This window comes from Asparagus officinalis, chromosome 1 (genome assembly GCF_001876935.1).
Source record: "Asparagus officinalis chromosome 1, Aspof.V1, whole genome shotgun sequence".
NCBI classification, from domain to species: Eukaryota; Viridiplantae; Streptophyta; class Magnoliopsida; order Asparagales; family Asparagaceae; genus Asparagus; species Asparagus officinalis.
The window spans coordinates 93,528,447-93,553,275 of NC_033794.1; the positions used below are offsets into that span (position 1 = coordinate 93,528,447).

At 38.3% G+C, this 24,829-nt stretch overlaps 1 protein-coding gene across 1 annotated transcript; it reads right to left on the reverse strand.

Annotated features, from left to right (window-relative positions):
• Positions 6,799 to 13,327, reverse strand: LOC109828270 (probable phospholipid-transporting ATPase 4). Its single transcript, XM_020395302.1, has 12 exons — positions 13,135 to 13,327; positions 10,536 to 12,555; positions 10,337 to 10,447; positions 9,940 to 10,216; positions 9,774 to 9,862; positions 9,577 to 9,664; positions 9,271 to 9,480; positions 9,047 to 9,172; positions 8,789 to 8,887; positions 8,633 to 8,689; positions 8,371 to 8,505; positions 6,799 to 7,507 (listed from the first exon to the last, which is right to left on the reverse strand). Exons 2-12 carry the CDS (start codon positions 12,341 to 12,343, stop codon positions 6,848 to 6,850), a joined length of 3,660 nt encoding a protein of 1,219 aa, XP_020250891.1. The 5' UTR covers positions 12,344 to 12,555; positions 13,135 to 13,327; the 3' UTR covers positions 6,799 to 6,847.

Here is a 24,829-nt window from a genome sequence, read left to right on the forward strand (position 1 = left end):
AAATCTAAAAATCGCATTGTGAGATTTCATTTTATAAGACCAGGGGAGACAGTTAGTAGATATTTCAATAAGGTTTTACAAGCAATTATTTACCTACGTGGACGCTACATGAGACAAGCCACTAATGATACTCCCCAAGAGATCGTTAACAACCAGCTATACTATCATTATTTCAAGGTATATCTATATTTTAACCACAGTTACATGTATAATCAATAAAAATAAATGATAACTTAGTAATATGATACAAGTATTATAGGATTTCATTGGTATGATAGATGGGACTCATGTTGATGCAATGCTTCCGATTAATCTTGTTGCACGGTTACAAGGCCGTAAAGGTGTTACACAGAACGTGCTTGCAGCTTGCACCCCAAACAAACTGTTCACTTATGTCTTAGCAAGTTGGGAGGAGTCTACAAATGATTTTAGGATTCTCCAGGATACATTATCTAGACCACAGTCACATGGATTGAAAGTCTATGATGGTTATATAAATATTTAACTTATAATATTTTAAATTTAATATGCAAACTTGACTTCTTTAACAAATTTTTTTAATAAAATTGTAGGTAAATACTATCTTTGTGATGTTGGGTATCCCACCATGCCAGGTTTCATATCTCCATATATATCGTGGTGTTCGATATCATTTGAAAGAATATTCAGGTAAAACACCTAAGAATAGAAGGGAATTATTCAATCTAAGACATTCTTCTTTCATTGCTCAGACTCAAACCCAAAGAGATCAAACTGAATCAAGAAATGAGTGAAAGACTCTTAGAGATGACATTGCTTGGGCGATGTGGGTGGATTGTAATAAGTATAATCATGGTGTAACTACTGCGACTTAATTCAGATATTTGCTTTTCATTCATGTATTCATGTTATTATATTTTGTTTTGCAATATCTTTCATGTACTCAAGTTGTTCTTATTTCACAAATTATATAATATCTAATTCTCACTATTTAATTAGTGATGACTGATAATACATCATTAACTGGGAAAGATAATCATAAAGGCAAGGGTGTAGCGCCATCTCAGCCTTCGCCCTCTCAACCCCCTCAGTCATTGCATCAAGGCAATAGTGTTTATTTTCCTTTTTAGCAGTTATACTTTGGACAACCACCTCATGCATTTCCCAACATGTCATTCCATGATGACAGTTACTTCCCGATGCACCCTCAATTTGGGTCATATACGAGCATGCTAAGTTCTCCTACTTTGCCTACATAATTCCATAGTCCTAATATTAGTGGGGTGTAACTTTCTTCCACTAGTGGTTATGACTCAACTCCCGAATCAGGTTCCAAACAGGTGCTCATAGAAGAAGGGGAAGAAACATCACCAAATCCAAAGAAGAAGAGGAAAAACACCTCAACAAAAAAAATAGTGAGACTGGCGGTCCTCAAGGTAACAAACATATGTTTTGGGATTTCCGTTACGATGATGAGCTCATTCCATTTCTTGCCGACTTGGTGAGAAAGGGTTACAAACCTGACAAAAGCTTTAAGAGAACCGATTTTCATATGGCTTCCCAACATATTAATGAGAAGTTTAACACAGCATTTAAGTGGGAAAATGTCATGAACCGCATCAAAACTTTACGTACAAGATTATGTGATATGGAAACTTATCGTAACCTTAGTGGTGCCAGTTGGGATGATAGCACCAAGACTGTCATCATGGATCCTGAATGTTTGGATAGGTGGATTGAAGTAATTAAACTATTTTTGCATAATCCTTCACTACTTATCTTATTTTCATATTTTCATTGAATTAATTCAACTATACTTTTCAAGACAAGAGCTTTAAGAATGCTAAGCTTAGACAATATGTCAATAAATTATTGAGGCATTATGATGATCTTGCCCTTATCATCGGGGATGATCAAGCTAGAGGGAAATTTGCTAGTGATGCTTGGAAAAAGTTTAGTCGTAGCGAGTCCATAAATCTTGGAGACGATGCTGACTCTCCTTTGTCTGCCTCACAATCTCCTCAAGTACACATTTTAGATAACGAGGACACTCCTCCGCCTAAGGAAAGCACCCGTGATGTCAAGTTCTAAGGCAAATGCATGTGTTGGTAAGGGTAAGGCTCGTAGGACCAACCTAGATAATGAGCTCATACTAAAAATGGTGGATAAGATAGATGTATTCAGCGCTAGCATGAAATGTGTAAATATGCATTGGACCGAGAAGTTATCCATGGTCCTATATGCTCATTTACAAAACTTCAGTAATGCTAAGCTAGATACATACTACCGTCACCTCTTTTTGAATGAGCATGAATCAAGACTATTTATGGGTATATCTCTGGTTGGTCAAAAAGAAATAATTGATGCCTTTCTCAACAAAGAGGGTTGAAGTCCAATAGAATATGTGTGTACGTGGTATTTTGTAATTCTCACTTCTAACATACTTATGAAATCCACTTTTGGTGAAAGAATATTATTGTTTAATTTAGGCAACTACTCGTAGGAATGTTATTTTTGTGTTTGTGGAACATTACAATGACGGAACATATTATTGTAATATATAGTAAGTATTTATATGCCTCCATATTATAATATTTACCTTGCATGATGTGAATGTTGCAGAATACTAACTTTTACAATGAAATTGTGACTGCAGAAACTTTATAAGTCACCATACGATCATGACAACTGATAAAATTATCTGAGAGGCAAGTAACCTACAAGGTACACGCATTGTATTGGATGGCTATTGCTGTGGGTGATTAAGGTATTCGGTTGTCTTGCCCCGAGTTTAATTTGGTGACTTTTTTACTTTTAGGCTATGATGATTGTCAAAATTTCTGAGGTTAGTAACCTGCAATAGCTATTGCTATTGTACTGGATGGCTAATAATGATGATATTGACCAAATTCTGAGCCCTAAGAAATAATCAATAGCCAACATCTGATTACTTGATGGCGATAGTTGATGTGGTTGATTGGTTGGTTGGTTAGTGTTGTTGGTTGGTTGATTTGTGTTTCTTTGCATATTGTCCTCTAATCTTTGCCAAAATTTGATGTTGATTACATGTGCTCGGGATTGTTGGTTGGTGTTGGTTGATTGGTTAGTTGGTTGGTTGGTGTTCATGGATGGCTGGTGGGTGTTTCTTGGTTCATTGGCTGGTTGGGTTTTTGTGTGCTATTTGGGTTTGTGGCTTTGTGGATGGTTGGTGTTCATGGATGGCTGGTGGGTTTTTAGTTTTGTGTTTGTACTGGCTTTATGGCTGTTTGTGATGATGATGAGCACACATTGTTCAGGTTTTCAATTTGTGCTGGCTTTGTGGCTGTTTGTGCTAGTTTTCAGTTTGAGTTCATGTCCATAAATCTTGTGTGCACAAATTGTTCAGGCTGGTTGTTTGTACTGGTTTTCAGTTTTCAGATTGTGGCTATTTGTGCTGGCTGTTTGTGCTGGCTTTGTGCACTGTCTGTGCTCAGTTTTTGTGTACATATGAATAGTTTTTGGGCTGGTTGGTGCTCAGTTTTTATGCCTCGTGAGTTCTAATTTGTACCATGTTAGTCCTAATTTATGCCATGTTAGTTCTATTGCAGCTCATGTTAGTTCTAATATATGTCATATGAGTTCTAATGTATGCCTCGGGAGTTCTAATTTGTACCATGTTAGTCCTAATTTATGTCATGTTAGTTCTATCGCGGCTCATGTTAGTTCTAATATATACCATGTGAGTTCTAATGTATGCCTCGTGAGTTCTAATTTATACCATATTGGTCCTAATTTATGCCATGTTAGTTCTATCACGGCTCATGTTAGTTCTAATATATGTCATGTGAGTTCTAATTTATGCCTCATTAGTTCTAATTTGTACCATGTTAGTCTTAATTTATGCCATGTTAGTTCTATCGCAACTCATGTTAGTTCTAATTTATGTCATATGAGTTCTAATTTATGCCACGTGAGTTCTAATTTGAACCATGTTTGTTGTAATTTATATCATGTTAGCTCTATCGCATCTTATGTTAGTTCTAATTTATGTCATGCGAGTTCTAACTTGTGTCACATGAGTTCTAATTTATACCATATTAGTTCTAATTCTCCATCTCAAAGTCATAGCAAGTTGCTCCTCCACTAACATGTCTTGAGTCTCGCAATAAAGCATTCCTCCTCATTATCTCTACAAGCTAGTGAATTTAGAGTAACCTACATATTTCTAGTTTGATGGAATTAAAGTGAAACATGTATGCATATTTTGTTTTATGATGATGGGCCATTTTTAAGATTTACAGCCAAAGTTTATAGCAGCAATATATTAGTGAGGCAATATATTGCAGCCAACATTGCTATTATAAATTGCATGACGAGGCAAATAATGAAAAAATGGCCTTCTATGAGCACATTTCTTAAGTGTTGAGCTTTTCTTAACTGAGCTTTTCTTAACTGAGATCCAAGTTCTGAATTTCTTAAGTGTTGAGCTTTCTTAACTGAGACATTTGGGTTGGAAATGTCTACATGGTTTGCTAGCAGTTTGTATTTGCGACATGGATCTTTCTGCCCTAATTTGGAATCTAGGGAATGTTTGCATGGTTGGAAATGTATGCATGGTTTGTTGCTTGGCCTTTGTTTCAATTGTGTGCATGGTTTCAGCTCCTGGGTTGGTTATGATGTTGGTTTCAGTTGTGTCCTTCGGTTGGACTTTGGTTTCGGTCCTTGTTTGGCCTTTGGTTGGTCAGCTATGGTTTTACAATTTTGGTTTTAGTCCTTGATTGGCCTTCGTTTCAATTTTTAGCATGGTTTCAACCTTGCTCTCGGCCTTGGTTTCAGCTCCTGGGTTGGTTATGAAGTTGGTTTCAGTTGTGTCCTTTGATTGGCCTTTGGTTTCAGTCCTTGTTTGGCCTTTGTTTGGTCAGCTATGGTTGGCCTTTGGTTTCAGTCATTGCTTGGCCTTTGTTTCAATTGTGTGCATGGTTTATGCCTCGTGAGTTCTAATTTATACCATGTTAGTTCTAATTTATGCCTCGTGAGTTTTAATTTGTACCATGTTAGTCCTAATTTATGTCATGTTAATTCTATCGCGGCTCATGTTAGTTCTAATATATGTCATTTGAGTTCTAATGTATGCCTCGTGAGCTCTAATTTGTACCATGTTAGTCCTAATTTATATCATGTTAGTTCTATCGCAACTTATGTTAGTTCTAATTTATGCCATGTAAGTTTTAATTTATGTCACGTGAGTTCTAATTTATATCATGTTAGTTCTATCGCGACTCATGTTAGTTCTAATATATGTCATGTGAGTTCTAATTTATGCTGGGTTAGTTCTAATTTGTACCATGTTAGTTCTAATTTATGTCATGTTAGTTCTATCGCAGCTCATGTTAGTTCTAATTTATATCATGTGAGTTCTAATTTATGCCACGTGAGTTCTAATTTGAACCATGTTTGTTGTAATTTATATCATGTTAGTTCTATCGCATCTCATGTTAGTTCTAATTTATGCCATGTGAGTTCTAATTTATGTTACGTGAGTTCTAATTTATACAATGTTAGTTCTAATTCTCCCTTTTAATTTCAACTCATCTTCCTTTTAACCGATACATACTTGGTTTGCAGCACTCACCCTATGGCATCGACCCGGACAATTACGAACTATTTTTGACATATATTGAAAAATATACCAAGCTTTATACCAATGCATTTTACCCCATCAGCAGGATTATGTGACAGTTCTTTGTTGGCCTTGTTGCAGAACTTTGTGAATGCATTTTACCCCATCAATTGTGTGCTTGCCAAGTGTGTTTTCGGCCAATGAAAGTGAAGGAAACACAAAAAAGTGAAGGAAAATAGGTTTTGAAAAATGAAGGAAACGAACCAAATAGGCCCTTATATGATTAAGATTACCTCCCACAACAAGCACAAATAAATTTGTCGATAGTGGGGGGTAATCTTACCATGGTGACCATAAATACTTTTTCCTACCCACTTCAAACCCAACCAAACACAAGAAATGTGGAAAATATCAAATCAACAAAAGTTTTCCCTTTTTTCCATGCAAACCAAACACAAGAAAAGTAAATACATTGCTTTCCCACCATATTTTACATGTGAACCAAACTAAAACAATCTATTTCTTGAAAAAATTTGGAAAACTCAAAAGTTAAGTTTCTTTACATAGAATTGCACTTTTCTATATCTAGAACGAACCAAACAAGCCCTAAGAGTCAACAAACAAAGCATATATACGTGTACGTGTCAAAGCTAATTTTACACTTACAACAGCTGTAAACACTGTACAGAAAATTTCTACTTTCATATTTTAATGAATCCTTGGCAGAGTACCAAAAATCCAAGCAATTCAATTACCACGAGGCATTCAATTTTTACGATGTAATCTAATCAAGGAGACTAAATATTGACAATTAAAACCTCAAACTTCAACAGCCTGAACTCAAATTTCAGAAGCCAAAGTCGTTGACAAATCTGGTTTCTATATTTCAATGAATCCTTGCCAAAGAGATTACCGAAATTTGCACAACTCAATTACAAGTCCATTCAATTTTTGTGCTGAAATGTAATCAAAGGACCAATGACTGACAAATAAAACCTAAAGATTCAACAGCATGAACTCAGATTTCAGAAGCCAAAGTCATCAACATAAGATATATGTACATGGACAAACTCAGCTAATTTACACTCATGATAGTTGTAAATAATGTACAGAAAAATTTCTAGTTTCTACACTGGGGAATACTGAACTATCCCCCTTGGAAGAGGGGGAAAAGGAAAAACTAATGAATAGGTAAACAACCTAGTTAAAGGAGAATATATATATATATATATTAAAAAATAAAAAAATCACAAGCAAGAAAATACATCATTATACAGTTTGAACCGTCAATGAAGAAACTTTCTTATGCAACCTCCCTTTCAACTGTCTAATTTTCTCATCAACCCTCGCAGAAAACCCAATTTTAGTCTCCTGCCTCGCTTTAGAGCTCTCCCTCTTCCACATAGGTTGATCCTCAACATCCTTCCTACAATACTTAATCTCTTGAATCACATGATGATCCATGGGATTTCGTATTCTCTGATATGAAATATGTGCAAGATACGGAATATTGCACGAAGCAGTCACCAAAATCGTAACAATCCAATAAATTGGAGCCGGAGCTAAAACTTCGACAAGTATTTGATAAGCATTTCCAGATGTATGTGGCGATGAGAGTCCATAGGCTAAGAGGAAGAGATACCACGTAGAAATGCTCCCCCAAACAAAGAGATGTTGGATCCAAGTGAAGTGGCTCATGATGAGGGCGATTTGGACATTAACTGCGCATATTATGCATGTGAACATGGTGGTCCCCACTGTGGCCATGTCAGCAATCTGACCTTGTTTCCGGAAGGCTTGATCGTAGAAAATGTTGATGGTGAGGAAGAAGATAATGAGGGAGGAGTAGAGGCCATTTGCCATCCAGCCGAAGATCCTGTACCAGTCGAAGAATAGGTTTTTGGGGCCTTGTTGGTATAAGGCTGGGAACTGCAGGAGTTTTGAGAAGGAAATATGTCATTACTTCAAAGCTCAAAGATTAACTGACGCCAGCAAGTGTTTCATCTTGTTTCTATTCTATTTCAGAACTGTTACTGTTTGTTCCCAGGGAATTCTCAAGATTCCATTGAAAACCTATCCCACATTGAGGAGTTTGTCGGACCAAAATTCCTCTTATACTTCTTTGAATTAATTGCAAATAGACCCCCGTACTATCGCCAAATTGAACTCACTACATCTCTAGTTCTATTGTCCCAGATCGACCACCCTAGTGTTTTTTTATTTTTTATTTTTTTTTGACCAATTTCATGGGGCCTATCTACGACAATAGATTTTCACTCAGGGGGTCTATCTGCAAGAATTCTGCAATAATAGAACCAGAGGGTACAGAGCTCAATTCAACAATAATACAGGGGGTCTAATCCACAATTAACCCTTTTTCCCTTTATTTTGAGAGAGTGTCTGGGAAAATAATTGGGATTTGCAGCCACATCAACACAATCCCATGTCAGTAGTACTCCCTCTAGAGAATTTTAAGAGATGAAAAGTGGTCCCTAAATTCAACTTTGCATCCAACTTTGCATCCAACTTTCCATCCAACCAAAAAAAACACAGAAAACTCAGAAAGTTTGGAGTTTTGAGAAATTTTATCTTGTCAGATTCCTAAACTTGATTTAATCATCCAACTAGTCCCCTGATAAACTATAAATCCAACGGAAAGTGATGATAACTGTAACAAAAGCCCATTGTAAAGAACAGAATATTCTTTATAGTCCAAAAGGAGATAAAACAATGCATGAAAAACTGTTCTGAGGATGTATGAAAGACACAAGCTCTTCGAGGAGAGAACATACCTGCAAGCAGACCTCTGAAGAAACATCTTGCTCAAAGACTCCAAGCGATATAACAGGCAAGGAGGTGAGGACAACATTGAATAATAACATGTACCAGTCGTCATATACAGATTGACCAGAAAAACTTGTATATGCCTCAAAATAGAATATCCAGTCGTCATATACAGATTGACCAGAAAAACTTGTATATGCCTCAAAATAGAATATTGTGAGGCCAAAGGCTATATTCTTGTAGAAGAAATAGCAGAAAACTTGTATATGCCTCAAAATAGAATATTGTGAGGCCAAAGGCTATATTCTTGTAGAAGAAATAGCAGACCTGAGAGTTGTTTGATAAAATCCAGACGTAAGAATCACATAACTAAATGTTTGAATTAAGTGGATTAAACCATAGATGGGAGTATGATTCAGCTCTTACCATCTGGGCGATCCTCTTATAGCACCAATGTCCATGAACAATAAGAAGCCGCTCTAGAAACCGAAACTGTGCTATAGAGAAGTCACTAGCCATTACAGCCTACAGAGAAATGGAAATCAGTACACATGGTAGGTATTTGAAAATTTAATTTCTTAACAGTGTCATATTTATTCCAGAATCGTGATTCAAGATTTTCCTAGCTATTAAATTTAGAAGGGTATTACAAATATTTAGAGATTCAGTGTTTTGGTTACCAACCTGCATTCCTTCCACACCACTGATACCGACACCTATATCAGCCTCCTGAATCATACCGACATCATTAGCCCCATCACCAATTGCTAATGTAGTTTTCCCAGTTCCTTCTTTTACTAGCCTAGTGACCTAAAAGCAAGAGAATTGCAGTACGGTTTTAAGAGGATCTGCAGAAAAGTAATCTTTTTGCTGAGTAAATAGACTAACAGAAGGCAACGGATACTAACCAGTGCTTTCTGCTTTGGAGAGACCCGGCAGCATATCACAGAAGCACAATCCACTGCTAAATTCAAGAACTGACGAGCCATATCATCCTCCAAAGCATATGCTAAAGCTTTGCCATCAATAATTAAAGCAAAAGCAGCATGAGGATCCTTTTCGAGCTTGATCATTTGAGAAGCATTTGTGATTTGCATCAACATATTCTCCCTTATAGCCTAACCAAATGGAAACAAAGCCTACCATGATATTAGTTTTCCTCGCAAGACAAGTCCATACAACAGTAGCTGAGGATATAAAGCTGAAAAGTTTACCTGCTTGGCATCTTCTGCTATCCGATCAGTGTTTAATGCGGACAAACATATTTGTCTCATGCCTTGTCTAAGTAAACTGCAAGCAAATCTACACAAAGAAACAGACTCTTGTCTAAGTATTCAGCACCGAACTGGGCAGTTAAAAGCATTCCCATTATAATGAAATAAAATAAGCAAGAAAAGAAAAACAGGCATACCCTATATTTATCGCGGTTTCCATTTTATCACCGGTTAAAACCCAGATTTTTAAACCAGCTTGTGCTAACTTATCAATGCACTGAGGAACCTGTTACAGTAAAAAATAATGTCAGTAAACTTAAAACCATCATTTCAGAAAGTAAAAAACTTAGTGCTGATGCTTACTCCTTTCTGTAATTTATCCTCAACTGCTGTTGCACCAACAAGAACTAAATCCTTCTCAATCATATCAGCAACTCGTTCAAGTCGTGCTTCTCTATCAGGGCCTATGGTAGTCTTTGCTTTAAGGAACTCAGTGTTCCAAGCTGAATACTCAGGCTCTTCGAGCTTCTTGTATGCTAGTGCCAGTGTCCGCAGTCCTGCTTCCCCATATTCATTTAGGTGCCTAGTTGTATCAGCCTCATAGTTTCTTCCATTTTTTGAAAGTCTTTCTAATATAATACTGGGTAAGAAACAAACAGAAAACACTTTAAAACAGGCAATGGGGTCATATATCAAAATATTAGATGACCTAAGAAAATCAAGATCATAGTACAACTACCATGGGAACAAAAGATCATACCTATCGGCACCTTTGCATAGAAGAAAAATCTGCCCAGTTTCATCTCGCACAACTACTGACATTCTCTTCCTTTTGCTGCTGAATTCTAGTAAATTGAGAATCTTGAACTCCCTATGAAAAAGGATCAACCATTAATATACAAAATTTCAGAAAAGCCGTTATGAATAATCAAATAATGCCATCATGATTCAATACCAACCTTTCAACAGGGTCAGCAGAAGGAGGGATCCTTTCTCGGATGAAGACACTAGACTGAGTCCTCTTACAGAATTCAAACCCAAATTCACGCGCTGCGACAAGAAAAGCCCCTTCATCTGGTGACTCTGCTTCATAGTTAAAGTTGCCTGTTTCCTCGTTTGGCTCAGGGATTGCTGTGTGGCAGAGTGCAAGAATCCTGAAGAACAAAATAATGGTGCCAGCATTTGGCTCTTTTGTCCAATTACCATGCATGAGACGGTCATCCTCAAAGCTGAACCCTTTGATTGCTGGCTTCTCCGTTTTTTCTGAAACAACAAAATCACTTTCCAGTTCAATTTCTGATGCTTGGGGAGTACCTTCAGTATCCCCCCACAATTCTCTGCTGTTGCGATGCTGCGCATTGGAAGCTTCTGAAGCCATCTGCTTTGCTGCAGCAAGCTCCACTTCACTAGAACCCACACCATAGGAAACCCCAGCAATGGAACACTTCAAGAAATCCATCTGATTACAAGTCAAAGTTCCAGTTTTATCTGATAAAATTGTATCCACCTGCCCAAGCTCCTCATTCAAATTTGAGGTCCGGGCTTGTGCAGGATTCCCTGACTCCTCATCATACATTTGTAAATCATGATTGATGAACATGGCTTGTAAAACTTTGACTACTTCAATAGACACATAAAGTGAAACAGGAATTAGGTATCCATACATGATAAGAGCCGTCACTAGATGATAAATGCCTGATAGGCCAGCCGATGATGGGTTATAGAACCTGTCTGAACTCTCTGGTTGCATGTACCACCATTCTGGCATAAAATATTTTGTCTTCACAGCAAAACCAATTGAGCTCATCACTGAGATCAACACAAGAATTGTAAACAGGATGTATATGATCTTGTCCATCTTTTTTTCAATTGTGCTTCTTTTAGAAGGAGACTCTGTTGCGTTTTGCATCACTTTGGTGTCATGACCAGTAAAAATAACAACTCCATAGATATAAGTAGTATTCCGAAGCTTTGAATCTCTGAGGAGGATCTGATTAGGATCAAGTGCATAAACCTGGCGCTCATATTCGAAATTCCCCACAAATGTGTAAAGGTTAGGATTCGGATCTTCACACCGGATAGTAGCCGAAAAATCTTTGAAAGCTTCATCATCTTCCAAAGGCAAAGTCACCTCCAAAGACCTCTTAACCTTCAAATTCGTTTCACCATCCAAATTCATAGTCTCCACATAACAAATCCCATCTTCATAGCTTGATGACAAGAGCAACAAATCAGCAGGGAAAAACTGATCCTTCTCCACCTTCACAATATCCCCTACCCGAATCTTCTGCCAATGTTTGTAACAAAATCTTCCCTCCCTCTTATGAACACTAACCTTCCGTATATTAACCTTCATATCTTGCATAAACCTCCGCCAATCTTCCAATGCCTCCTTAGCCATACTAAGCCCAACAACAAAAGCCAACGGCGCAATCATACTAACGGGAGAGAAGGGGGAAACGGGAGTAAGGGAGAGGATTGAAGCCAAAAGGAAGTAGATATTGGCTACTCTTCTGAATTGTTCAAAAATGGCTTTGGGGAGGAACGTGATGATATTATACTTTGTAGTGGAGATATAATTTGTTGGGTATTTGAGAGGTTTTATTCGGTGAATGCGGGGTTGGTTACAGTAGACTGTACGTGAAAAGCCGGGTCCTTGGAGGGATTGAGGGGGTTCTAAGTCAGAGAGAACCGAAGGACGAACACAAGAGAAAGAATAGAGCTTGCTCCATCGGAGCCGCTCCCTTCTCCTCCCCTCTCTAGCCATTACTCACTTCTTTGTTTTCTTTTCCTTCTGATTCTACTTCTGTTGTTAGGGTTTCTTTCAGCTCAATTTAACAGAACAAATCATGCTGATGCCTAATGTTTGTGGGTTTCAATTCTGACAAATTAATGCATGGACTACTTTCGTTTAGGGTTTGGTTTTTAGCCTGTAGGGCTACTGCCAGATGGCTGAATGGAGAATTAACTCCAGAATATCTGAAATTTAAAGGAAAAACAGTAATTAAAGTACCTATATAATCTAAAATCAATTTAAATTACTCATCAGGAAGTGTAATTCAAAATTTTACAGAAAATCTTCAAGAAAAGGGGGAAAATAAGGTAGGCAAATTTCAAATCAAGAAACAGTGTAAATATGCATTAATCACACATCAGGATTATGTACATAGAAATAACAAAGTTTACATCAGGAAGAAATCAAATTAATCCTGTAGAAAATACAAGCTAATTCCGCAAACAAAATTGAAAATTTTTAGTCAACGCGTGAAGGATTAGGGCTAAAAAATATGAATTTATAACAGCTGCAATTTACAAATCTCAACTGAAAAAGAAACAATAAACAAATGAGAAACCGCATTCGGATCTGAAGACTAGGTTAATTTTTTTTTTAATTAAAAAAACAGAAATCAGATGTCAATGCACAAATTGAAGATCAAAGCTTAATAAAATAAAAAACTTACAAAAATACATCAAAAAAACTGGGGGAAAAATCAAAAGCTTCGAGAAGCAAGAAACCTAAGATCCAGAGCAAAGTCGAAGGAAAAAAGAAAAACGCACCTCGATCACGAGGATGAGCACCGTCCAATCGACCCCAAGATTCGTGCTCTCTCTCTCTCCGTCTCTTCCGCGTTCTCTTTTAAAGAAAACTCCGGCCGGCGTCGGTTAACCTTTTGCGTCTTAAACCCTGGGCCAACTAATATTTATTATCTCGCCCCTCACGAAGAGAGGCCTCGCTTTCCTTTCAATTGCAAAAAATTCTATTTTTACATACATCAGTTACTCGTATTTTAATCAAGGTCGGTGAGCTGGATCCCTGGGTCTTTGCCTTCCATAGTCTTTACGGGACCCACGTCCAGCGGTCCAAACCGAGTAACTTGATTGAACCGATCGAGGTTTGGTTCATTTTTACAATAACAGACTGGTTTGCTTTGAAAAAAGAATTTTAATCTTACCTTGTTGGATTTAATCTAATAAATCTATTTGTGGGCACATATGATTAATCAATGTGTATTGCTATCTTTCAGGATAACCCACTAAAGTGATCAATTAAGTTGGGTTAATTTGGTATTTAAATAAGTCATGGGGTTATATGTGCAGATACCAGGTTGTAATTGTAATTTATTGAGGGGCTAAATTACAAAAGTACAACATCTATAAATAAGGGGTTATGGTCCCTAACCTAGGGTTACATTCTCTAATTCTCTTCAACCCCATCTAAGAGAGAAATTCGGATTTAGAGGAACCCTAAGGTTAGAAGATCCAAAACTCATCTCAAGGTTCATCCATGGATTCAGGTATAAGCTTCCGCTCTTTTTAATTATTGTTAATCTCTTTGAATTAATCATGGCTATATGGTTTTAGATCTCAAGTTTTATGATGTAGATCTAACAAGTGGTATCAGAGCCAGGTTGATTAATTCTTAGGGATTTAAGTTTTATTGGGTTTTTGATCTTAAATCTCTGGTTAAAGATTCAATTTTTGGGTTCGGATGAACAGTAATGTTCTCGGATGAACAGTAATGTTCAGTGAACAGTAACGAAAATTTTTTCGGATGAACAGTAAAGTATTTTTTCGGATGAACAGTAACTGAAAAAATCGCCGGTGAACAGTAACTTTTGGGAATTTTTTGGTTTTTTCTTTGATTTTTCCTTTAATTTTTTTCAATTCTGGATCTGTTTTGAAAATAAAAATCAAAGGTTTTTTGGGTTTGTCGGCGGCGGTTTCAATTTGAAACCCTAAGGGTTCATGGCGAAAATTAAGGAGGTGGTTACCTCAAACGAACCTCGCGTTCGTTCAATTTTAACCGAGCTTCGCGCTCAACGAACCTCGCGTTCGTTCTAAGGTGAACCTCGCGTTCAACTCAGGTGAGCGTCAAGCTCAATTTTAACGAACCTCGCGTTCGTTCTAAGGTGAACCTCGCGTTCAACTCAGGTGAGCGTCAAGCTCAATTTTTTAACGAACCTCGCGTTCGTTCTTCAGACGAACCTCGCGTTCGTACTTCAGACGAACCTCGCGTTCGTACTTCAGACGAACCTCGCGTTTGTACTTCAGTCGAGCCTCGCGTTCGTACTTCAGACGAACCTCGCGTTCGTACTTCAGACGAACCTCGCGTTCGTACTTCAGACGAACCTCGCGTTCGTACTTCAGACGAACCTCGCGTTCGTACTTCAGACGAACCTCGCGTTCGTACTTCAGACGAACCTCGCGTTCGTACTTCAGACGAACCTCGCGTTCGTACTTCAGACGAACCTCGCGTTCGTACTTCAGACGAACCTCGCGTTCGTACTTCAGACGAACCTCGCGTTCGTACTTCAGACGAACCTCGCGTTCGTACTTCAGACGAACCTCGCGTTCGTACTTCAGACGAACCTCGCGTTCGTACTTCAGACGAACCTCGCGTTCGTACTTCAGACGAACCTCGCGTTCGTACTTCAGACGAACCTCGCGTTCGTACTTCAGACGAACCTCGCGTTCGTACTTCAGACGAACCTCGCGTTCGTACTTCAGACGAACCTCGCGTTCGTACTTCAGACGAACCTCGCGTTCGTACTTCAGACGAACCTCGCGTTCGTACTTCAGACGAACCTCGCGTTCGTACTTCAGACGAACCTCGCGTTCGTACTTCAGACGAACCTCGCGTTCGTACTTCAGACGAACCTCGCGTTCGTACTTCAGACGAACCTCGCGTTCGTACTTCAGACGAACCTCGCGTTCGTACTTCAGACGAACCTCGCGTTCGTACTTCAGACGAACCTCGCGTTCGTACTTCAGACGAACCTCGCGTTCGTACTTCAGACGAACCTCGCGTTCGTACTTCAGACGAACCTCGCGTTCGTACTTCAGACGAACCTCGCGTTCGTACTTCAGACGAACCTCGCGTTCGTACTTCAGACGAACCTCGCGTTCGTACTTCAGACGAACCTCGCGTTCGTACTTCAGACGAACCTCGCGTTCGTACTTCAGACGAACCTCGCGTTCGTACTTCAGACGAACCTCGCGTTCGTACTTCAGACGAACCTCGCGTTCGTACTTCAGACGAACCTCGCGTTCGTACTTCAGACGAACCTCGCGTTCGTACTTCAGACGAACCTCGCGTTCGTACTTCAGACGAACCTCGCGTTCGTACTTCAGACGAACCTCGCGTTCGTACTTCAGACGAACCTCGCGTTCGTACTTCAGACGAACCTCGCGTTCGTACTTCAGACGAACCTCGCGTTCGTACTTCAGACGAACCTCGCGTTCGTACTTCAGACGAACCTCGCGTTCGTACTTCAGACGAACCTCGCGTTCGTACTTCAGACGAACCTCGCGTTCGTACTTCAGACGAACCTCGCGTTCGTACTTCAGACGAACCTCGCGTTCGTACTTCAGACGAACCTCGCGTTCGTACTTCAGACGAACCTCGCGTTCGTACTTCAGACGAACCTCGCGTTCGTACTTCAGACGAACCTCGCGTTCGTACTTCAGACGAACCTCGCGTTCGTACTTCAGACGAACCTCGCGTTCGTACTTCAGACGAACCTCGCGTTCGTACTTCAGACGAACCTCGCGTTCGTACTTCAGACGAACCTCGCGTTCGTACTTCAGACGAACCTCGCGTTCGTACTTCAGACGAACCTCGCGTTCGTACTTCAGACGAACCTCGCGTTCGTACTTCAGACGAACCTCGCAGTTGAACCTCGCGTTCTTTTATCAAACGAACCTCGCGTTCGTTCATTTTCAGACGAACCTCGCGTTCGTGCTTAAGTGAGTCTCGTACTCAATACAGTCGAACCTCGCGTTCGAAGTTAAGGGAACTTTGTGTTCATTATGGTTAAGCCTTCAGGCTCATTTTAACATGGTTAGCGAGGAGGAGCTTATATCATGGAAAGTGTTAACACACTAGTGCTTCTCACTATGGCAGCAAATTTGTAGCTTGCTATGAGGCCATCAATCGAGAATATGGTCTGCCGAAATTTTTGGATCACGGGACTGCGCTTTTGGATGTTGCAAGACCATAGGCTTTATTGCTGACATTAATCTGCAGTAATGTATTCCAATACAACAGGTAGGAGGAGAGGTCAACTAAGTCAACTATTGACTTGTCCTGGTTGTGAAAGAAGGGTACAGGTGGACAGATATCCATAGGCACATTGGGAAAACTCCATGTTAGCTGATCTCTTTACTAAGGGTTGCACCTAAGGTTTCTTTCATGAGTACTGCTTTTCAATTATGGGGCGTTTGGTGTATTATTTTGAGGTATTATGTTTAGTGGAGTTTTGTTATTTGTAGTGCTCTATGTTTGTTTGTATTGTCACTAATCAGAATAAAGTTTTCGTTAGGACACTTGTTACTTTATGGGTTTTGGTTTTACCTCACTAAGAGAGCAGTTGAAAATAGACATGTGACTGTCACATTTGCATGTAATTTTCACTGCACTTTTTACCTTGATTGATCTATCGTCATTTGATATGTATGGCTATATGTGACCATTGATGGTCGAGTCACGATAAAATGTGACGAGGCCGCTTTGATCCTATATTGATATAGTCAATGGACGAGATGTTCGGAATACCTTTCAGTGATAGCAATTTTGAGGTTCCATAAGGTTTACACGTTTAAGGGGAATCATTTATGGTGCCCAAGTGGGAGATGTTTGGATGTTAATCTAATAAATCTATTTGTGGCCAACATATGATAATCAATCTTGTATTGCTATCTTTCAGGATTAACCCACTAAATCTGTCATTAGTTGGTTAATTTGGTCATTTAAACTAAGTCATGGGCGTTATTATGTGACAGGATACCAGATTGTAATCTGTATTTAATTGAGGCGGCTAAATACAAAGTACAAATCTATAAATAAGGGGTTATCGGTCCCTAACCTGAGGGTTACAATTCTCTAATTCTCTTCAACCATCTAGAGGAATTCGGATTTAGAGGAACCTAAGTAGAGATCAAACACCATTCAGCGTTCATCACATGATTCAGGTATAGTTCCGCTCTTTTTAATATTGTTAATCTTAATCTCTTTGAATTAATCATGGCTATATGGTTTTAGATCTCAAGTTTTATGATGTAGATCTAACATACCTGACTAAACCAAATGCTCTCTTGGTTATCTAGAAAGTCAGGAAAAGTTTGACAGTAGTCGCATTTCGCCGACGGTTGTCAGACACCAACGAAAAAATATCTTGTGAGCAGTTGAGTTTAAGGTTATGATTAGAGTTTAGGATATATGTCCCTCTAATAGGGAGAGTCACGTCGCCGGTCGCAAATTGACGCCCAGCTCTTTAAAAGCTTTACATTTTATTATTTTTTACTATTTACAAACTCTCTTTTTTATTTTCTTTTTTCTTAATTATTTCAGTTAGTCCGGATTACTCTTTTGTTGATTCCTTCATCTTCATAATTTTCTTATCAATCTCTAGATTTCTCATCTTTTTTTGTATCGAAATAATATGTTTATTTAATTAAATAGGTTAAAAGCTACGTTAAAATGGATCAAGTGAATTCACTCGGTTCGGTTTGATTTGATTCCTCATTTAGATCAATTTGGTCCGGTTTAATCAAAGATTTTGTCCTACCGGCCGAACAAACGTCGTCTCGTTCATTGATAATGCAGCATAAAACTCCTTGGTTAACGGCCTTTTGGGTGTTTGAGCCCGAGCAGCGGATCACTGTGATCGTGACGACTAAGTAAATGCAGTAGGGAATGGGTAATGAATGAATACACTGAAATTCTTGTACGTAGACTTTTCATGAAATCTTTTGCAATTTCATAGCAAAAGAAAAGGAAATATAAATTGACAAGAAGTTGGTTAGCTTGTTATAATCAATCAAGTTATTAAATATGTAAGCTTGGTGGGAATTTATTTGTATAATGTGTTTGCCGCTTTCTTGGTAGATGTGGGTCTACTTGACTTATTAATGTGTATTGGATTCCCATGACATGCGGAGGGCAAAGTTTTTTTAAAAGGGTTTTTTCCGCAACATTGCTAACCTTTTGAAACTAATTCGTCAAATCATCTACTTTGCTGTTAGATCTCCCAGTTCTGGTATTCTTCTGCTGCCACTCGCGATTAATTAGAAATGGGTTATCAGAATTGACATAGCAATTTTAGTGATTTGAGGGAGGGTCTACTTCTGAGACAAGTTGTGAGAATTTTGGGGCGTAATGCAATTTCCACGATAGTAGAGGCTAATTTTAGAAAAGTTAAAGGATCGTGAGGGACGAATTAAAAAAAAAAAAACTCAATTACATAAGGAAAATAATAGGGGCACACCCTCAACCACACCTCCAACCACACCCTCTCTCTCATTTGCTACAGTGCATCGGGTCCCACATGGGATTTTAAATTTTTAAAATCTCATGTGAGACAAGTAGCAAATGAGAGAGGGGGTGTGGTTGGAGGTGTGGTTGGGGGTGTGCCCCTAGTGCCACCCATTACATAATGGTTTGGTACTGTGATGTAAGTGGCACTTTGTATTTGCAGTTTGTAACTTAGATGGGGCCCACGGGGGATGGAAAGTGATGCGAGAAGGAAGGAGCAGAAGGTCCTAAAAGTTTTTTTTCCATGGAAAATGTGCATTGTTGTTGCTTTCTATAGCTTGTAGTCCAATGTCCCCACTGTATAAGTGGATTATTGTTGGTTTACTTGCTTTTCCTACTACCATGACTCGCCTAGAAACAGAATAGATGGTGGAGAATCTAGAGGTAAACTTGGTAAGGGTTGGTAAGGGGATTATAAGTCACTATGTCTACATTTTCTTTGCATGGTGATAGTAGTTACTTGCCTAAAAAAAACTAAAATGGTTGGTAAAGCACATACTTGCCATAAAAATGATCATAATTTAAGGAGTGTTGTCATCTTTTTGTAGAGAATTTGCTCCCTGTAGTTGCATGCACATAACAAAAATATGATGTTCGTGAAAACAAATATACTTGGACTCTAGAGGGTAAAGGCGCAACATTAGTCAAGCGTGACACATATTTAGAAATCTTCAAGACCAAGCAAGATGTAAATTAGGAAATATTAATGATAGCATATTTGTGGCTAAGAAAAAGGGTTAAATTAGATTTTCCATATGCGCATACTATCAGAACAATCTAGGTTCAAATTGAGTCATACTTAACGATGGACATTATTGCGTAGAAATGCACATAATACTTTCTAATTGCTAAGAGAATTTTTATATAAATATCAAATTTGTGCACTTTACAACGAGTAATTAAAATCTTTCACTAGTTTTACATTAGGTCTAAACACACTATTTGAACATGCACGTAGATTCATATCACATATGCGCTCATTGTATACAAGCATACACTAATTTCTAACGTTATGCAAGGTATACTTTTAGTTTCATGTTTGTTGCCGCATAATCATGGGTTATTCTATTTTATTTTTTAGAATGCAAAGTTAAGCGATGTTGAAATAGAAGGTTTTCTTGATTTTACTTAAGGTTAGGAATCCTTACTCTATGGCCTCAAGTTTGATCAGCATTATAAAATATTTTATACAGTGAATTTTCTAGTATGTACTCTAATCCGAAGTGAATTGATGAAATAAAGAAGTATATATTCACTCTTGCAAACAAAATGTTTTAACATTTGATTCTATTAACCACTGGAATGGCAACATCTTATTCTTAGATCTAAATCAAAACTTGAGATCTAAAACCATATAACCATGATTGATTCAAAGAGATTAAAAGAATCAAAAGATGCGGAAGCTTATACCTGAATCCATTGCTTGAACTTGAGATGGGTTTTGATCTTCTAACCTTAGGGTTTTCTCTAGCCGAATTTCTCTCTAGATGGGGGGTGAAGAGAATTAGAGAGTGTAACCCTAGGTTAGGGACCATAACCCCTTATTTATAGATGTTGTACTTTTGCAATTTGGCCCCTCAACAAATCACAATTACAACCTGGTATCTGCACATATAACTCATGACTTATTTAAATACCTAATTAACCCAAATTAATTGATCACTTTAGTGGGTTATCCTGAAAGATAGCAATACACATTGATTAATCATATGTGCCCACAATTAGATTTATTAGATTAAATCCAACAATCTCCCACTTGGGCACCATATGATTCCTTAAATTGTGTATAACCTTATGAGCTCAAAAATTGCTATCACTGAAAAGGTATTTTCGAACAATCTCGTCCATTGACTATATCAATATAGGATCAAAGCGGCATTCGTCACATTCATCGTGACTCGACCCATCAATGGTCACATATACCAATACAATCAAATGACATAGATCAATCATGGATGTACAGCATGAAAATTACATGCAATGTGATCAGTACATGTCTATTTTCAACTGGTCCTCCTTTAGTGAGGTCAAAACCAAACATAATGTAACAGTGTGTCTTAACTGAATACTTTATTCTGATCAGACAATACAACCAAACATAAAGCACCACAATTACAAACTCCCACTAAAATATAATATCCTCAAATAATACCATACCCATATGAGCAGTATGCTCATGAAAGACCTTGGGTGGCAATCCCTTAGTAAGAGGATCAGCTATCATTGAGTTTGTCCCAATGTGCTCTATAGATATTTGTCCACTCTGTATTCTTTCTTTCACAACCAGGAACTTAATGTCAATATGTTTTGACTTAGTTGAGCTCCTGTTGTTATTGGAATACATTACTGCAGATTTATTGTCACAATATAACATTAATGGTCTTTCAACATTTTCTAAAATACGCAGTCCCGTGACAAAATTTCGCAGCCATATTCCCTGATTGGATACCTCATAGCAAGCTACAAATTCTGAAGCTACTAGTGTCTGTTTGATACTTTTCCATGATATAGCTCCTCCTGCTAACATATAAATGTAGCCTGATGTAGACTTTCTGCTATCTTGGCATCCAGCAAAATCAGAATCAGTCCGAATACCCAATGACCTCTAATTTCTCTGATTTTCTGTATGTGAGCATGTAATCTTTTGTTTTCTGAAGATACCTCATAACCCTTTTGACTGCTATCCAATGATCCATACCAGAGTTGCTTAAATATCTGCCTAACATCCCAACAATGTACGTAATATCCGGACGCGTACATACCTGAGCATACATTAGACTTCCTACAGCCGAAGCATAAGGAATCTTATGCATTTCCTGAATTTCAAGGTTACCTTTAGGGCACTGATTGAGACTAAACTTGTCTCCTTTAGCAACAGGGGTGTCACCTGGTCTGCAATCTTGCATGCCAAACCTTTTAAGTACCTTATCGATATAGCTCTTTTGTGATAATCCAAGAATACCCCGAGAGCGATCTCGATGTATCTGGATCCCTAATATAAAAGAGGCGTCCCCAAGATCTTTCATCTCAAAATTCTTTGATAGAAATCTCTTGGTTTCGTGCAACATGCCTATATCATTAGTGGCAAGCAATATGTCATCGACATACAGAACCAGAAAAATATACTTACTCCCACTGAACTTGTGATATACACAGTCATCAACAATGTTCATCTCAAAACCGAACGAGATAACTATTTGTTGAAACTTATGATACCATTGACGAGGAGCTTGCTTGAGTCCATAGATGGATTTCCTTAATTTGCAAACCATATTCTTTGGGTCTCCTGACACAAAGTTTTCTGGTTGCACCATATAAATCATCTCATCAATGTCTCCATTGAGAAATGCAGTCTTAACATCCATCTGATGTAACTCAAGATCATAATGAGCAACAAGTGCCATGATTATTCTGAAAGAGTCTTTCGATGAAACCGGAGAGAAAGTCTCTGTATAATCAATGCCTTCCTTTTGAGTATAGCCTTTAGCCACAAGACGTGCCTTATACCTCTCCACATTACCATTTGCATCCCGCTTGGTTTTAAAAATCCATTTACAACCAATTGGTTTTGCACCTTCTGGCAATGGGACAAGTTCCCAAACCTTATTGTCTTGCATAGACTTATACTCTTCATTCATGGCATCAATCCACTGTTGAGAGTTAGAACTTTTCATGGCCTGAGAGAAGTTGATTGGATCATCTTCTAACATTCCACTACTTTCCTCATGTTCTTGGAGAAATACAATATAATCATCCGGAATAGCATTTCTCCTTTCTCTCGTGGATCTCCTTAATGGCACTGGTTCTTGAGGTTGTTGAGTTTGTTCTTCTGGAACAGGGAGTTGTTCAACATTATCATCTTGAGGTTCCGGATTTACTTCTTGAGCAACAACAGGTATAGGAACCTGAATATTGTCAAAAGTAACTGTATGGATTGGATCTGAAGCCAATTCCTCCTCAAAACTAATGTCTCTAACCTTATTTCTCCCCCCAAACTCAACATCCTCAAAGAATGTTGCTGTTCCCGTCTCAAAAATATTCCTTATAGTGGGATCATAAAACTTATAGCCCCTAGAGCGATCAGGGTACCCAATAAAGTAGCTGCTAACTGTTTTGGAGTCCAATTTCTTTTCATTTGGCCTATAAGGCCTTGCCTCAGCTGGACATCCCCAAATATGTAAATGCTTTAAACTGGGCTTTCGACCAGTCCAAAGCTCATAAGGTGTTTTAGCAACTGCTTTACTTGGTACTCTATTCAGAATGTAAGCTGCTGTCTTAAGTGCTTCTCCCCAGAGTGACTCTGGTAAAGAAGAATGAGCAATCATACTTCTTACCATATCCTTAAGAGTCCTGTTTCGTCTTTCAGCTACACCATTCATGCTAGGAATTACATAATAATTATCTACAATTAAAAACGTACATGTTGAGCTAATACAATATTTGATACGAAATAGTTGAAAAATACCCATATTGTATAATTAAACAAGAATAATTAATAATAAAAATATATTTACTTACATTTAAACTTAAATAATTATGAGATAATTATCTATACAATAAAACGTACTAGTTGTATTAATATAATAGTTAATACATAACAGAAGAAATAATGCTATAATTTACACAAATAATACGTAAATAAATAATATAATCATAATACACGAAATAATACGTAATGGTACAATAATACAACATATTATATAGAATAATACATAATAGTACCTATAATATAATAGATTAATTTCCGAAATTTTTACTGCTCAAAATAAATTTATAAATATCAAAATCATTTAAATAACTATATAATCAGATTTTTAAATCATAGAAAATTATAGAAAATCAAGAAAGATACAATTACTCTTTTAAAAATCATAATTAAATATTTTAAAATGCTAGAAAATTATTTTAATTAATATCAAAATTTCACGGTCATTACATCCTACCCCCCTTAAAACAAATTCCGTCCTCGGAATTAAACCCAAGGACAGAGATATGGAACAAGAGTGGGTACTCACAAATCAATGAGAAAAGAATTAATGAGAAGCTCCAGAGTCAAAGAGTGATAAGGTAACAACGGAAGAAACAAGAACCTTATCTAGTGTTGAAGGAAAATACATCTAAACTAGCACTCATAAATAAATCCTATCATATTATCATAAGGCAATGCGAAATAAGGAAGTTCATATGCAAATAAAACCAAGAATGAACTATTCTTACCGGTGATAACTTGGTTGTTCGCCTCTGCTTCCACAGCTGACATCGTGAACATCTGACGAGGTGGTTGCTGCCTTCGCGCTTCCTGATAAACCTGCTGCTGTTGAGGAAGAGGCCCTGCTCGAGGATAGGGTCCGTGCTGAGCTGGAGCTGCTGAGTCTAATCGAGGTGGAGCTGGAAGAGCCGCTCGAACTGGAGGTAGGGGCAAGCTATCCTGCTGACGCTGCGGACATTCCCGGTTGACATGATCGGGGGACCCACAGTTGTAGCACAGACGAAGACGCCTAGGGCACTCCTGCTGGGTATGCCCAGGGTAGCTACAATAGGAACACTGCACCAATGACTGGCTCTGAGACTGCACTCTAGGACGCTGATAAGGATGAGCCTGATGAAATGGCTGACGCTGAGAATACTGCTGCCTCTGTGGGTTCTGCTGCTGCTGTCTCGGAGGGGGACGCTCGACATTCCGGGCCTGAACTGCTGGTGTCCTGCTCTGAATCACGTGCGGATCTTCAGGTTCCTTCTGACCTACTAATTGTTTCTCCCCATCTTATGAACTCAGTCCTTATTATTCTATTTTTAGTTTTATGACTCATAATACTTAGAAACATAGCCAGCTGTTCTTCAACTTGAACGTGTTTTGTATCCTTCAATAAACCGTTTGCTTTCATTACTTCAGCAAGTTTATAAAAGGCCCTCGGTGTCATTCTAATGTAAGATCGACAG

Excerpts from the sequence above, each read along its gene's own strand:
- LOC109828270 (XM_020395302.1), bottom strand. The coding sequence starts at position 12,343 with ATGGCTAGAGAGGGGAGGAGAAGGGAGCGGCTCCGATGGAGCAAGCTC. Across the intron at positions 10,448-10,535 it reads TCTGCTGACCCTGTTGAAAG|GGAGTTCAAGATTCTCAATT; the intron begins GTTGGTATTGAA and ends CCTTTTTCATAG. Across the intron at positions 10,217-10,336 it reads CTATGCAAAGGTGCCGATAG|TATTATATTAGAAAGACTTT; the intron begins GTATGATCTTTT and ends TTTCTTACCCAG.